Source organism: Azolla caroliniana, unplaced genomic scaffold (assembly GCF_043228905.1).
Source record: "Azolla caroliniana isolate FFs.n. ecotype wild unplaced genomic scaffold, voAzoCaro1.0.p SCAF_12, whole genome shotgun sequence".
NCBI classification, from domain to species: domain Eukaryota; kingdom Viridiplantae; phylum Streptophyta; class Polypodiopsida; order Salviniales; family Salviniaceae; genus Azolla; species Azolla caroliniana.
Genome location: NW_028230447.1, coordinates 1,437,398 through 1,454,590, shown reverse-complemented (window position 1 = coordinate 1,454,590; position 17,193 = coordinate 1,437,398). Strand labels below are relative to the sequence as shown.

Genomic DNA, 17,193 nt, shown 5'->3' with positions numbered 1-17,193 from the left:
ATAAACATTACTAATATATTCAATTCGACTTGAATCACAATCTAATTTTTCGGGATTCTCAATATTATGAAGATTATCATAAAGCAGTAGAGATCTTGGGATATTGAACCTATAGAGCTTGCTATCAACATTACTAATCAATTCAATTCGACTTGAATCACAATATAAAATTTGGGAGATTTTCAGTATATATTATGAAGAATATCATAAAGCAATAAAGATATTGGGATATTGAGCCTAGGGAGTTTGTTATCCCTCAGGCAATCTTTGTTTGATTGTCTGCAACTTAGAGACATCACACCGCAAATTTACTCTTTACGTTGAGTGCTTCTAAGCTCTTTAGTGTCTAATTGACACTTGTATACTTCTCTTTATTATTTGTGGGTTTTCACCTTACTTTGACGTTTCCCACTAGTAATAAAAGTGTTACTAAAAAAATCATCATTATTGATTTAAAATGATTGAAATGAAAAAAGAAAGGCTTAGGCCCATTGTCCATCGACATTGGTCCAATTATTTACTTGTAGAAAAATGCATGATGCATGATGCATGTTGCTAAATGCTCATGTATTATTTGTTGGAAAAAGTACTTAGTTTGGCTAAGGATCGTGTTATAAAGGAGAAAAGTCTAAAGCATGTTTACATGTATAAGAATCTCAAAAGGCATGCATGCTTATTTTCAACTTCAATAGTGTAAATGTTTGATAAAAGTATGGGCTTATTAACCCCCTAAAAAGTGAGCATTTAGGTATATAATTAACAAAAGCCATATGCAACATTGGGCACGTGACCAAAATCAACTTCATTTGTGTAAATGCTTGATAAAAGCATGGGCTTATTAACCCCCTGAAAAGTGAGCATTTAGGTATATAATTAAGAAAAGTCATATGCACATTGGGCACGTGACCAAATTCCGTAACAACCAATTAAAAAGTTAAGCTTCGAACTAAGAACACAAGTAACGGATTAGAATCAAAATCAAGCTTGCACTTAATTGTCTCCAATTAGGACATGCTTACATGTGGATGAGATAGATATTAGATTGATAGATTCTATCATTGTCTTTGGAGGTCAAATATGACCTATGAGATACATAGATAGATTCTATTATTGCCTTTGGAGGTTAAATATGACCTATGAGATACATAGATAGATTCTATTATTGCCTTTGGAGGTTAAATATGACCTATGAGATACATAGATAGATTCTATTATTGCCTTTGGAGGTTAAATATGACCTATGAGATAGATAGAGACAATAGTGTTTTTCACACACATTTATTAATATAGTTATGTGTTTTCACCAAGAGAAAGAGAGAATAAAACTCACTTATGGCTCTTCAAGCAACTTCGATCTCATAGCCTCACAAACATATAGTAAGTTTGTATTAAGGAACAAAAGTGATAACACTCACGAGCTGCATCCTGTGGACACGTGGACAAAAGTATTGGGTGTGGATCGCAAAGATGGATGCAAGCTAGAAAAAGAAAAAGAAATCTGTGCATGGTTACCGAAAGCACATGTATGTGAGGCAAGATCTTATTATGAATGATCTAAACTAATTGGTGTATGCGTGTATCATACATACATACATACATAGATACATACACATACACACATACATAGATACACACATAAATACATAGATACATATGTGGGTATACATACATAGACACATAGACACGTAATACATACATACATACATACATACATACATACATACATACATACATACATACATACATACATACATACATACATACATACATACATACATACATACATACATACATACATACACACACACACACACATACAATACATACACACACACACACACACACACACATACATACATACATACATACGATACATACATACATACATACAATACATACATACATCCATGCATCCATACATCCATACATACATACATACAATACATACAATACATACATATATCAAAATTTCATGGCAGTCCCTTACTCTGTTTTTGCTCTTACTCTGTTTTTAATATGTGATGATGAGTTATTGTTTGAAGTACATAGAGGTTTGTTTCTCTTTGTAGATATGTTGCATATACATATGTGTGTGTGTGTGGATTTAGGACAATCGGACGTGGGTGGCTCGGAGGAATCCACGGAGATTCCTTCCAGCAATCTTTCCCATTTCAAAAGATTCCCTCCCTTCCCCTCTTAATATTCCTCTCTGTCTGTCTCCCACTGCCTTTTGTTGTATGTACTTGTAAGCTTCAACCCCTGCCTGAATCGGGAGACCTTCAGCTCCTCGAGGTAAGACTTCCCATTTCTGTCTGATTCGCTGTTTTAATCCTGGTTTCTGTCTTGCTTTCGAGATTCCGAGCCATGGAAATAAGGCAAATGAAAAGGTTCATTGTGTAAGAAATCCACTGCCTTTTTCAGGTGCCTTTCTTTCTACATCCCTTTCTGATAAGTAAAAGATAAAAATAACCAGAAAATGATTGCATAGTCGGAGAGATGTTCAAGACCCAATTGGGTTCAAGACCCAATTGGATCAACAGAAAGAAAAGATCCAGTGAGTAATTTTTTTTGTCTTTTTTTACCCCACATCACATCCTTCTCTCGCATATAGTTTCCCTCTGATTAAAGATGGAGGAAGTGTCTTCCCAAATATATGAGAAAGAGATGTTCTCTTCACCTTCAGCTAATAAAAACACAGACGAGCTGAATGTTACTCATGATGATGATAAACACATCCTTGATGATCTAATGGACCTTGAATCTCTTGAGAATGTGGCCATTCCAGGCGATTGGTCGATAGATCTCAGTATTTCTTGCTATAATATGAGCTTTTCTCCTGATCCTGTTTCTCCTTCAAGATCATCGAAATTATGCTCTTCGAACACATCATTACCATGCTTCTTGGGGGATCTAAGAAATGATACCATGCCTTTAATGGGAGGTGATTCTTTAAATCCGGCCGTGGTCAACGCTGTTTCTTTGGCAAGCTCGTGTGCAGGTTCTTCAAGTGTGTGCTCTTCCAAAGGCTCAAAACCTGTAGCTAATTGTTTGAATCCAACTTGGAAGCAGAAAGTTACCGATATAGACTTTGCGTTAAAAATGCAAGAGAGCGAGGAATCCTCCAAATCCTTGAAATTTGGAGACAATAGTTTGAATCTGACACATGAAGAAGAGAAAATTACAGAAATGGACTTTCTATTAAAGATGCATGAGAGCAAGGAAGAATGTCTTGGAAGCACGAAATTTGGTGGTAAATGTTCAAGTCTGGAGACACAGCCGAATATTCATGGTGAGAAAGTTATGGACAAGAGAGAGGAATTGAAAGCTTTTGCAAATACATCTGCAATCGAAGATGCATGTGAATTAACCATACCAATTCCATATGTTAAAGCGGATGGTCAAAATGATGCTGACGGTGACCATGATGATCAGCACACTCCTTTGAGCACTTTATCCTGCTCTCCATTTAAGCTCACTTTCATTGATCGAATCAATGCTGCACTTACCAAATTTCTGGGTTTTTTGTCCACAAGTGACGTGCTGGCTCAAGTGTGGTCACCTCAAAAAAGTTCAAGCAAGAATGCATTTCTTACAACTGATGGCCAGCCATATATTCTTTGTAGTCCAATCAATTGTTTATCATCATACAGGGAGATTTCCTCCAAGTATACTTTCTTGGGTGAAGGGGAGGAAGGGTTTCATGGGTTGCCAGGGCGGGTTTTTCAGAAGAAGTCACCAGAATGGACGCCTAATGTGCAATTTTATACAAAGGATGAGTATTTGCGTGTTTATGATGCGGCACGATGTAATGTGCGAGGATCGCTTGCTGTACCTGTCATGGAGAAGGGCAAAGGAAAGTGTTTAGCTGTTATTGAGCTCGTTATGCTCTTTGAGAAAATAGAGTACAAGACAGAACTTGAGGGCATAGCTGAAGCACTCGAGGTATCTTTTTACTTTGTTTAGTGTATCGTAAATGTATGATGAGTTGTTGCTAATGAGCTCATTTTCCAGATATTCTGTATTTTATTCCTGTTTATTGTGTACTATAATATCATGAGTGTATCATGGGTTGTTTCTACTCAGCCTACTATGAAAATGCTATGCATTAAATTGTTGCTTATTGTTATATCATGATTATATGATTGCTGGTTGTTAATCAGCATAATTTTCAGATGTTATGCATTTTATTTTTGCCCATTTCGGAATATATCATAATTGTAGGATGGGCATGCATATTCTTCAGATATTGCACAGCTTGTGTAGTATATCATGATTATATGATTGCTGGTTGTCAATCGGCATAATTTTTAGATGTTATGCATTTTATTTTTGCCCATTTCGGAATATATCATAATTGTAGGACGGGCATGCATATTCTTCAGATACTGCACAGCTTGTGCTTGCTCTAGTATATCATGATTGTATGATATAGATTTGTGCCAGTTTATCAGCATACACTTTAGATATTAACAAAGCTATACAACATGGTTGCAGGAAGTAAACTTGTGCAGTGTCGAAAGACAACATTATTTCCCATTACAGGTAATTCAGTGTGCTGAATTTAAATTATTTGTTTGTCTATTAGATAGCGTGAATGTCTACACTCACAGTTTCTAAGAAAATAAACACTTATCACATTCTGGCTGGGTATTCTGGGTGCCACAAAGGCAATTCATCCTCCATTTAGAAACAAATATAAAAGATCTATCACATGCATATGCACATCAGGTAATTTCATATTACATGGTACTTAATTATTAGGAGTTGACTGGCCATCAAGAATTATAAAAAGATATTATCATATGTAATGCAAAGTCGCGTGCATAAACTGAGTACATATTCCATAATAACATACTTCATCTTTGCCCTTTTCATCAGATGCCATCAGAGTCAGTGCAGATAGTGTATGCGGAAATTTTAGAAGTTTTGACGGCAACATGTCAAACTCACAAGCTTCCATTGGCTCAGGCTTGGTTTCCTTGTCATCGGAATACATTTGCCAACACAAAAATGAATGACAACTATGGCAATCCGTCAAACCTCAGTGAAAGTGACATTGGTTTATGTACCAGAGAAGGACAGTATTTTCTTAGCAATCCAGGAATAAGTGGATTTAGGAAGGCATGCAATGAGCACTGTCTTGAGAAGGAGCAGGGTGTTCCGGGTAAAGCATTTGTATCAAATCATCCTTTCTTCTCGTGTGATATCAAGGTCTATAGCAAATCTGAATACCCATTAGTTCATTATGCACGAGTTTTTAGACTTGGGGCAGCCGTTGCCATACGTCTACGCAGTGTTCATACGGGTCATGATGACTATGTATTGGAATTCTTCTTGCCACAAGGATGCTCAGATTTTTCAGAGCAACAATTGTTACTGAACACGCTCTCTATAACAATGCAACGTGTGTGTAGGAGCTTGAGGACAGTCACAGAAGAAGAAATAGAAATAGAAAGAGGGGTTTCTAGACCGCAAAGTGTCTCAGATTCTTTAGAGGCTGTAAATACGCAAGATAAAGTAGCAACAGAGACTTTGGAAAACCTTGCGCTTATTCAAGGTGAAGGAAATCAAGAATCATTAGCTAACACTAGAATGGATGTGTCAGACGTGCAAGCTAAGAAAGATCAAATAAATGGGAGAAACCAAGAACAAGACTTGGACTTATTGAGATCGCAGGGGAGTGGGCATAGGATGAAGCGTCGAGGCACGGAGAAAATTATTAGTTTGGATGCTCTTCAACCGTATTTTAGTGGCAGTTTGAAGGAAGCAGCTAAAAGCATTGGAGGTAAACTAACCTTATTTTCAAACCCAATTCCTTAACTTGGGTTTTGACCATTTGAAGACAACAGTTTCCTTTCCTTTTTGTTTTTCTCTCTTATCAGTGGCTTGATTGCCATTCATGACAAGTGAGGGGTAGGGGCAGCAATTAAACTCCGAGTTATGTCTTTGTAGGGCAAGATCCTTAACACATTAGTTGAAGGCTGCATTTTTTTCATTTCCTATTTTAATGAACTACTACGTTTTTGGGCATTCTTGCAGTATGTCCGACCACATTGAAGAGGATATGTCGGCAACATGGCATCTCGAGGTGGCCATCACGCAAGATAAGTAAAGTGAATCGCTCTTTTGAGAAGCTGAAAGGAGCCATCAATTCAGTGAAAGGGGTTAATATCGGCTCACTTGCAAGTGACCTTGCATTAGCTGGTACACAAATTCAATTAGGTGATGATTCACACGCACATGCATGTGCATCATCAACTATGGCAAAAAAGAAGAATGTAAATTCCAGCTATCACGATAGTCCTCAGCCCTCGCCTCAAGTCATGACCAATGAGATGACACTAAATGAGACAGTCGGCAGCATCATGCACAATCAGGATAGCGATAAATTACAAGATAGATTTGATCCACCCAGCAATGAGAACTTAGTGGTGAACACATCTTTCCAACTGACTAGGTTTGATCTATGCCGAGATGAGGACTTCCTGGAAAACATTTTATTTCAATCACCAAATGAGACTCTGGAAAAAAACGGTAGTCCATCTAATGCTTCGGTACCTGCACCAATTGTACCAGGGTATGCCATGTTTAGCCAAAACCCTGGAAAATTGCAACATCATGATTGTGTCCAAGGAGCAGCAGTACCTGGCACTATTGTTAATCAAATTACTAAGAGAACGGATTATAACTTAGACAAGAGAGTGCATGGGGGAATCCATGCATTAATGGCATTACAAAGCTTGCAAGTCGACAACATACTTCCATATGAAAGGACGGATGAAGTGTCATTTGATGGAATTGAGGCGATGATTGAGGCTGACATACATGAAGGGGAAGGATCACATTGCTCATATTTGCAAGGTAGTAATTCAGGGTCACCATCATCCCTCAATGTCATTGGTAAGTCGAAGCAGCCTTTGGAGGAACTGCCCCTGATAACAATCAAAGCGAAATATCAGGGTGATATGGTGCGGTTCAAGTTGGGAGAAGGCGCTACCTATCAAGAAATGATGGATGAAGTCCGGAAACGGTTCAAGTTGAAGGTCAATGGCTTCGATTTGAAGTACTTGGATGATGATGAGGAGTGGGTGATGCTCACTTGTGATGCGGATGTGTCGGAGTGCTTCAATACTGTTCGAAGTTCAGGTGCTAATCACGTGAAACTGACAGTCCGCGATGCGGTTGGTCGTGGTGCAAGAAGTTCAGGGGAGAGCACAAGTGATTTGTAAAAGAAAAAAACTTATCATTAAAAAAAAAAGAGCTTCTCCTTCCTCAATTCTAAGCCATGCAGAGTTGTATCATGCATATGTTTGGGGTATAAAAACCACAACCAAAAAACCCCTAGTCTACCTCTTCCTTGAAGGAAAACACATTTTTTATTCATTCTTGTACACACACACACACCCCATTATGTATATATGATGTCTACCTGTGCACTTGGCATATCCTATGATATTACGTACACAAAGGCTGACAATTATATTAGGCCTCTGTATCGCCTTAAAAACTTGGTATATTCCTTCCAACAAGACGATATTGATAACTTCCCTTTGATTTCCTGAAAACAGATGGTACAAATCTTTTTTGGTTTGAACACATCAGAATGCAATATCTTTCCTTGGTAGGTAGACCCACTCTACTTGTTAATGAATCGAGGTCAAAAACTTCATCATAAAAGGGTGCATCTAAACCTTTATCATGAAAGATTTTGAAAACTAGGAATTATTAAATCATATTTTGGTAATTGTATTTGAAACCACAAATATGACATGGAAATTGGCATAGTATCCACAGTTGTAGACAAAACAATAAATTAATCAAAGTAATTATGATCAATGGTGCAAGAAAATATTTGCTAGCCACTTGATTATGCACCCACTATTGTTGTTCAAGTTCATAAACACTTTAATGAAGAAACTATATATTGTTATTTTATAGCACGGTTTCAAGCATGTACAATTGCAGACAAAACAATAAATTAATCAAAGTAATTATGATCAATGGTGCATGAAAATGTTTGCCAACCACTTGATTATGCACCCACTATTGTTGCTCAAGTTCATAAACACTTTAATGAAGAAACTATATCTCGTTATTTTATAACACGGTTTCAAGCATGTTTAATCCGTTTGGCTTAAGCATCTACACTCGCATATGTGCTTTCTCTACATGTTGTAATGTCCCTTTGGTGCAAATGCATGCCTTTATGTTGTGGTGTGCATGTGTTCCTTTGTGCCCCTTTTTAGCACAGCTTTGCCCATTTTTTAGTTAGGAGGGTGTACCACTTAGATATAGGGTTTCTTTAGCACACCATGTTTAGGATGCATGTAGCTAAACTAAGCCAACCCAAATGGGTACCTTTGTATCAACTATAAATTGATGCAAGAAGTAAGAAGCTAAGCAAGCTGGCTTGGAGTCTTTTTATGTGCATTTCACAATATTTAGACATCTAGTTTGATTTATGTACGTGTATTACGAGAATGTATTCTACACATGGAATTGCTCATTCTCACATGGACTCTCATTCAAGTTTATGAATGTATTCTAGTTTAGTTGCCCACGCATGTTGGGCATACAGAGGGTGGAAATATTTTATGATAGAAAGAAAAGTGTACAAATGATGTTTCCATATCCAAACCTTCTTTTGGAAATTAAAAATCATCCCAACTTAATCCAATATCCAATAATATGTTGTCTAATTGAATAACCTTAAACAAGCACCTTGCTCTTTAAGTTTCTTTCCTCAACATTTGCCTTTTTAGTATGCCATGACAAAAAACTAGTGCAATATGCACTTGTAGCATGGAAACCACATCATACTTTGATGCCAAGTGGTAAGCCATGATATATGCGCTTATAGCATGGAAACCACATCATAGTTTGAAGCCAAGTGGGACAACACACGTCACGAAAAACCATTATTCCAACCAAAAAAACTTCCAGTTTTGCATACCTTTTTCATTAATTTTTAGTGTGGCTCATGCTATAAATCTTGATAAAATCTAAGCTTATACAAAGAAATATGCATATGCTTGCATAATATGATCATGACAATGATATTTTGGAGCATTTGTTGTTCATATTACTTGCATGTAAAATACACAATATTACTTCCATAAGCCGTAATATATCATGGTGCCTTATTAAGCATATCTCCTTATCATCTCTTGGTTCAATAAATGCAAACTTGGTCTAAATAGATGTTTACTACTATACTTGATTATGTATGTGCCTCAGCTAATATTGTTCGACAAAGTTTTCTCCCTTGCTCAACTCAGCTTCCTTTTTTTGCATGAAATAATATGTCAAATATCTAGAAGTTTAGCTAGAATTTTACATTATTTATGTTTAGATTTACGCAAATTAAAATAAATTATCGATGTTTTAGTAATCAATGCATAGGGCACCTTTGATAGTGAAAAATGGTTTCGTGTGTACGTAGTGATGGGATAAAAATGTTCAACCGGAATGAGAGGGGTTCCTTTATCTCAAACTTTGGCTTTGGCTTTGTCCATCGCTCGAGGTTTCTTACCCAACCACCAAACAACAGAATGTGGGCTCGGGATATGTATTGTGGTTCATGGTGGGCTAGCGACAAATTTCCAAGGAGTTTGATTGATCCTTAGATTGTGTTTGTTGTTTATACACTCAACCACCAAGGTTCTCCGAATTGCTCTAGCCATGCTGCAAACCCCAAATCCTTAAAAAGGTAATAGGGACTACGGATCTAGTGAAGATGAAACACGTTACAATATCCCGAATCCTCTCTTATTAGATTTCGGGTTTTGGATGAGTACATTGAGCAGGGTAAATTAGGGAACCTTATCGCGAAGCCACACAGCGCACGCGAACAACAGTGATCTCCGAGGATAAGTTTTACCCCGTCCGGCCTAGCCCCTGACACAATCGGACAAAGACCACGAAATCGATTGGTCATGAAAAGGGAAGACAAATTTGAGCTGGCTCAATTCGCACTTCACACTCCGAATCTTCAGGCCTTTTTCTTTCGAGATGCTCTCGAGGGGGTCTTCGAATCTTCTGGCTCCAGAAGGCAGGCAGATGGGCGGACAATCCGGGACCCGGGAATGAAGCTTCTTCTTCTTCTTCTTCTTCTTCTTCTTCTTCTTTTGTCAGGTTTAACACGTGGTGATTTTAAGGTGAATTGGGCTATGGAAGCTTGAGAGACTTTCATATGTGAAGCGCCCACAAAGATCCAGAGTATACAAAAAGGAAACTGAGACAGATGTAGAGAGATGATGGCCATGGGGCTCTGCATGGAAGACAATTCATTCGTTGTTATCCTGTCTAACCCCATCACCATAGCTGAGCTTCCATATATAACACACACACCCCTTGGAGGTCCATCCAAAATCAGGAAACAGAAAGAGAGAGACAGAGAGAGATCAGAGAAGAAGAACAGGATAGCCCCAAATAAGTATGAGCCAGGAACAGCCGCAGAGACCCATCACTTATGGTGATGTCTTCCCAACTGTTCAAGGTGAGCTTGCATCACAAGCTGTAGCACCCAAAGATGCATCTCTTATGCAGAGTGTGGAGTCGGTGGGTCTCGGACAAGTGCCGAAAGGAGGGCCTGCCGCCACGATGCAATCGGCATGTGCCCGCAATGTCAAGGAGGGCCTAATAGACAGAGACTCCATGACACCAAGGCTTGCCGAAGCAGGAGTTGCTGTGGTTGAGACAGTTCATATGGGCGGTGATGTCGTGCATTCTGAGTATGTAGGTGGGCAATCTGTTGCCGTGTCGGTTGAGAAGACTCCTGTCGCGGCATCACTCGCATTGGCACAAGAGGCTGTAACCATTGGAGAGGTTAGTTTTTTTTTTGAGTTTGTAAACAATTTTGTTTCATGTGTTTTTTCCTTTTTATTTTTGGTTTGACGAATCGCATTGCATTTTAATTGTTGGTTTCAAGATTGCCGATGATGATTCTGGTTTGGGGTGCATTTTTCTCTCCACAAGGAAATTATTGATATTGATTCTTGGAAGGCACAATACATTTGATTGTTTGGGATCCATTTTCTTTCCACTTGGACATTGATAATTAATCTTGGACGGTACATTAGGTTCATTACTTTCCATTTGGAAATTGATATTGATTCTTGGAAGGTACAATACATTTTATTGTTTGGGGATAATTTTTTACATTTGATTGTTTGGGCTCATTCGTTTTTCTTTCCACTTGGAAATTGATATTGATTCTTGGGAAGGTACAGTACATTTGATAATGATATTGCATCGGGTGTTCATTTTATTTTGAAGATATATACTGGGGATGTTTTTCTTTCTCTTTGTTGTGCATTTTGGACTGATTCTTGGGGATATAACTGTAAAGATGATATATTGGCATTTGGGTTCTAAATAGGCATTAGAAACAGCTGCAATCGGTGCAGGGGATGTGCCCATCGAGCCGAGTGATGCAAGAGCCATCCAGAGTGCCGAGATGCGAGCCACGGGTGTCCCAATATCAGGAGGTGGAGGTTTGGCTTCAGCCGCTCAATCGGCAGCTGATGTGAATGCTCGGGTCGAGAATCAAGCCAAGACTACCTTAGGGGATGTTCTCACGGTGGGTTACCTTAATAATAAATCGGAAAATTTTATTTCAAACCTGAGCTGTAAGTAGTAGCTTCTTAGCTTCTCATGGCAGAAGCTTCTTAAAGCATACACACATTTCCCACCCAAAGTGTTTCTTTTCCAGGATGCCAGCATGAAGTTGCCAATGGATAAAGTGGTGACTAAGGAAGATGCAGAGAGGATAGAGGCTGTGGAGATGAGGAACCGTCCGTCCGGGGACGTAAGATCAGGAGGGGTTGCAGCGGCCGTTCGAGCTGCAGCCGATTTCAACGAGGACATTGGTGTCACGGGAACAGCCGCGGGAATCCAACAACTTAATGTGAAAAATCCGGGTCCAACTTTGTAGATCGTTTGGGCAAGCTTGTCAAATGTTTTTTGACCTATGTACATAGCTGAGGATTTCTTTGCTCTCTTCGCATCGGAGATTTTTATACAATGTGTGTAGGAGGATGTCACATATCTTCATCAAACAATAGACAGGTATATATATATATATATATGAGGGATGGTCTTTTCAATTGAAGATTTGGCAAAGAGAAAACAGGTATATATGAAGATCCTTTATATTTCTTGGAGCATATATATAGAGGAAGATTTTGCCTCCTAGGGATCCTTTTAGGTGGAAACATATATACATAAAAGGAAGGTTTGGGCTTGATTCATCACATATCAAGAAGCATGTAACCTTTTTGTCTTGTTTTCACGCTTTTTATAGCAAGTATTATTTTGTATATAGTGTTGTTTAAGAAAGTATATAAAAGGAAGATTTGGGCTTGATTCATCATATCAAGAAGTATGTAACCTTTTTGTATTGTTTGTCATATGCTGGAAGATAAGATTTGGGCTTGATTCATCATATCAAGAAGCATGTAATCTTTTTGTATTGTTTTCATGGTTTTTTATCTTTATCTCGATCTAGTCTTTCTCAATTTGATGTCCTAGAGTTTTGATTGGTGTTTTTTTCATGGTTTTTGTCATGGTATGAGTCAATGGTATGGGATAATCTCAAGTGAGTTTGTTTGTTTCTTGAGATTGTTCTCATCAACGCTGCTTATGGCGAAATTGGTGCTCTTATGGTGCCGGGAAATATAAATGAAAATACATCGTCCTAACAGCTAATTTGAAGAGGAAAATTGGTGTTTTATGTTAGACTGGAAGTATAAATGAAACAATACGTCATCCAACAGCTAATTTAAAGAAGGCTTATGTGCATGAGTACCTGTGTGTGCTATCTCTTTAGGAAATTTTAATTTGTGAGGGCAAATATGACATGATCGAAGACAAATATTACATGATCGAAGACCCATTGCTTGGGAGACGTAAGTGTGGTATAGCCATACGATTCGTTTTCTTGAAAGAATTTGAGATCGTAACTCCATTGTGTGAAGACGTTGAAATTTAGGTTTGTTTTTTATGGCAAGAATGAATCATTTCCTTTGAAAGATTGAGATCAAAATCTGTTGTGAAAGACTTGAAACTAAGGTTGTTTGAATGTGTTAAGATGTATTCAATTAATCATTTCATACGTTACTTTCCCCAGCAGTTCTTATCTCATCATGTTGATGATGGTGAATGAGTCCATTGTACGAAAACTTGATTTCCAAAGACACCTTAAAAAGAATTCGTGGGCAAAGTTTGGGTGGGATGGTGAGAGCTAATCCCCAAAAACCTTTTTAATTCTTTACGCTCATTACAGGAAAACTTAGGTTGCTTGAATGGTATGGAATTGTATTTGGATAAATATATTACTTTTCCTTTTTATTAGTTCTTGATTTGAACATTGCCATACAGTCCTATATTTGCCAGTGATCTTTCTTTTTCTGAATTGTATTCAATAATATAAGTCCATAATGTTGACTGCATTTCTCTCCTTGCCCATCCAAATGATCTTTGCGCTGCGAACTCTGCCATCGAGTGCAAAATGAGTGTGTAGAAGTGCCAATGAATCTAAGCAAGTACAGCCACTTTTCTGAAATTTAAAATCTTATAAAATAATGAGACTTGTTTGAGATGTAGACCGAAGCCGTATATATCAGACTGATGAAGCAAAATCTTTACATGGAATTCTAATATTATATAAAGAAAAAGTCCACTATAGAGCATCCAAAATCAAATCAGCAAGAGGAAGATCCATCTCCTCTTTATTTCATTTTTTCCATTGAACTTTGTTCATTGTTCATTCTGGAGTGAATTGTGGCAAGCAACCCAAATAATCTGAAGAGTAGAGTATTTGTTAAAGACCTGATAAAACCCCAAGTCCTTGCTTTATTTCAGCACAATAGTGTACTTGCAACAGCCTCCTGTCTTTATGTACATCAATTTATTCATAGAGCATAGAAGCTATTGTGTGATTTCATTGTTTACATTCAGCATATCATTATGTATATGGAAAAAAGAAGAAGACCATAAGAGCTCAAAATAGCTCAAAAAATTTACTAAGGTAAATACACTGCATAGAATGGGGAAAATGTTATGATGAGATAGTGATTGGCATGCACCTAAAAAGCAGAATCTACCATCTCAAGATGGCAAGCATGCCTTTATAATATATGGTAGTAAAAATCTGTTAAAACTGGTGTAAGAAGCCTTTGTAAGAGTTTTTATGGTGCTGAAGTCTCTTTGGGTGAATTTGTGTGGGTGTTTTCAGTGAAGAGTTGCTTCAAAGGTATTTTACTTTTTGGTCATATCTAGATCATTTTTCCTTGAGAGATTATCCTTTGAACCATTTAAACCAGAAACCGTTAAGCCGATAAAGGCTCAAGCATAACTAAACAGATGCCGATTTTTTCTACTTTAGTACTCCACCATGCATATCATCAGTACTTTCATTTTTATGAAATTCAAACCAGAGACAAGAAGTATATATGCTTCTACTTTAGTACCCCACACCATGCATGTCATCAACACTTCCATTTTTATGAAATTCAAACCAGAGACAAGAAGTATATATGCTTCTACTTTAGTACCCTACACCATGCATGTCATCAACACTTCCATTTTTTTGAAATTTAAGCATTGGTCTTACCATAGATTCAAAGTCAAAGTATGAGAATTGTGTTGAAATCTCGACTTTTTCTAAAACATTCAAAGGATCCATATAATCATTGTCATTAATAGGTTATTTATTAGAATCTCACACCAAAGTTGTGAACTAGATAGATGCCTACTAGGGGCCAAGCATCTAAGAAGAAACGATGAGAAAGAGAGAGGTTGAATCTTGTGTACTGGAAGATCAAACAACCAAAAATAATCGTGAACCTTTGGCGTAATAATCGTAGAATCGTCCTTTTTATTATGTCTTGCATTTTTATTTAATTGCTAACACAAAAGACACTTTTGTTTGAGCTCTGAGGCAATTTTGCTTTTTCGATGCTTAACATGTCAAAGTGACACTTAGATATCTGAAACCCTTTTCTCTTCACAATTGATGGGCCATGTCCCTTTCAAGTGCACATTTATGCATGATGTTTGAATTAGACACATGAATGCCATAAAATCCAATGAATTGCTCGTTGTGTGGGGAGAGCATCTTGTCTTTAACTTGCCAATGCTATGCACAATTTGATTAGCATTTTTTCATTGTTTCCATTTGCCAAGACAAGAAATCTACATTTTATGTTGTCCCAAATCTCAATTACCAATCTTGCACCTTTAATCATTAATGGCTCTTCTTTCTATTAGAGTATTCATTTACTTTACCTAATCTACCTAGAAACAATAGGTATGATGTGACTATTCAATATCATGTTTATAAGCAGACTTTGCTTGGGAGTTGTGGAACAATTCATTTCTTAGAGATATTGATGCCTTTAAAAATGAGGAAACTTTTTCTATCCATAATTATGTGTCGAAAAAGATGCATTTAGTCTATGCACATGCTTGTGTTATAATTTTATCTGTTGCAATGCGACTACAAACCGATATTGGAGACTTTAACTCCATGGGAAGAAATACACGTAGATAGTGGTCAACAATGAAATTTGTAAAATACAATAACCAATGAAGTAATCGTGAAAGATTGTGAACCCATGAAAGTGGTTAGTAACTCAGTCATCTCGAAGAAGGAAAAAGGCAACACCCCATGATCCACGCTACCACGTTGCATTATAATAAATACACCTCCACATTAACACAACTGCTACTTGGGCATCAGTTCAGATAGAACCGTTTACTTTGTTAAAACTATTTTTTGGGGGTTTTCCCTAAAGTTACATCAAAATCATAACATGCATGAAATAATGTTGTGAATGAGATCCAATTAATTGTACGTATTGAAGGTTCCCAATGATTGTAATCCCAACCATGAGAGTTAGTCGAAAAGATAGTAATGCAAAAAGTTTGTCGTTTGTTTGCAATTTTCTTCAATGGAGCATTTACCAACAAAGTGTTGTTTTTCATCATTGCTTCTACAAATATGCTCGAGGCACATAAAAAACCCAAAAGTAAAATTTTCAGAGATTATTTATTATGTGGGATGCATATGGACAAAGAACAATTTGTGTATCCACACAACCACATAATGAACACACCCTATTAATGTATAGGAATTCTAAATTAATTATGACACACATTATTCTTTAGTTTTGTGATGAAACATGAGATGATACCAATGCTTGAAAATCGCAACAAATTTTTTGGATACCTAAACTACTAATAAATTGACACTGAAATATTTATGGAAATTTATTGTTGATGCGCAGTTTGGTATGATTGTTTGTAGCCATTAGGCATTAACGCATGATTTTAGAGTGTCAAATGTGATGTAAAAACAACATGGTCTAGGAGATATGTTCGTTGAGAGTGACCAGCTATGCAACAATTTAAAAATATACTTGTTTTTTGCTTTTTTTTAACAAGGGAGTTGTCTAAGAAGCTTTGTTCTTTCATAAACGATTGGAAGGATGCATGAGTAGAGGCATGCATGGCATGTTTCCTAAGGTGTTTATACTTATGATGTCACCTATATCTGGAGGAGACATATTGACATCCCAAAGTGAAACATCCATTATTGGGAAAGATATCAAGATAGCAAAACATGTGTACACAAGTGTATAAACAAGAAGGTAGAATGATGATTATTTATGTTCTTGTGTTCACCTTATTGTTTCACTTGAAGTTCTTGAAACATACGGATCTAGTAGAGACTACTAAGAATTGTTTGCGAAGTTGTAGTTTTGCGATGGAAATATGGAAACGAATCATAACACTGATAATACCAGTATATCCTTGAACAATGTATACATGGGGAGCGGTGATATGGGCGGTGTGGTACAAGATAAACCAATGGTATATTAACAAGAGGAGGTTGTAGGTGATATTGCTATGAAACATGGTTTGATGTAAAAACCATTGGTACCTTCGAATCCACAAATAGAGATTAATAATCCTCAAATATGGCGATTGGTAAGAAGTATTACAAATTGGTATATTTGGAAGGCTCAAGTTTGAAGGTATTTCAAAATGTCACCGAACGACCTGCCCAAATAATTTCTGGGATATGGATGGAGATTGTGCATAATCTCAAAGGTTCTTTGGATAGTATACAAGATAATACGCAACAAGCGGAGCTCAAGTGATGGAGTTTCATGGGATATAGGCATATTT

At 37.2% G+C, this 17,193-nt stretch overlaps 2 protein-coding genes across 2 annotated transcripts; both read left to right on the top strand.

The window, feature by feature from the left end:
- The first annotated feature begins 2,270 nt into the window (after positions 1 to 2,270).
- Positions 2,271 to 7,787, top strand: LOC147856751 (protein NLP6-like). Its single transcript, XM_087328352.1, has 5 exons — positions 2,271 to 2,292; positions 2,629 to 3,942; positions 4,495 to 4,542; positions 4,879 to 5,785; positions 6,040 to 7,787. The coding sequence occupies exons 2-5, from the start codon at positions 2,629 to 2,631 to the stop codon at positions 7,227 to 7,229; spliced, it is 3,459 nt and encodes a 1,152-aa protein (XP_087184478.1). The 5' UTR covers positions 2,271 to 2,292; the 3' UTR covers positions 7,230 to 7,787.
- A 2,617-nt stretch (positions 7,788 to 10,404) lies between these two features.
- On the top strand, positions 10,405 to 12,373 carry LOC147856750 (late embryogenesis abundant protein 32-like). The gene is made up of 3 exons (XM_087328069.1): positions 10,405 to 10,827; positions 11,381 to 11,581; positions 11,714 to 12,373. Exons 1-3 carry the CDS (start codon positions 10,438 to 10,440, stop codon positions 11,933 to 11,935), a joined length of 813 nt encoding a protein of 270 aa, XP_087184195.1. The 5' UTR covers positions 10,405 to 10,437; the 3' UTR covers positions 11,936 to 12,373.
- Positions 12,374 to 17,193: the final 4,820 nt, after the last annotated feature.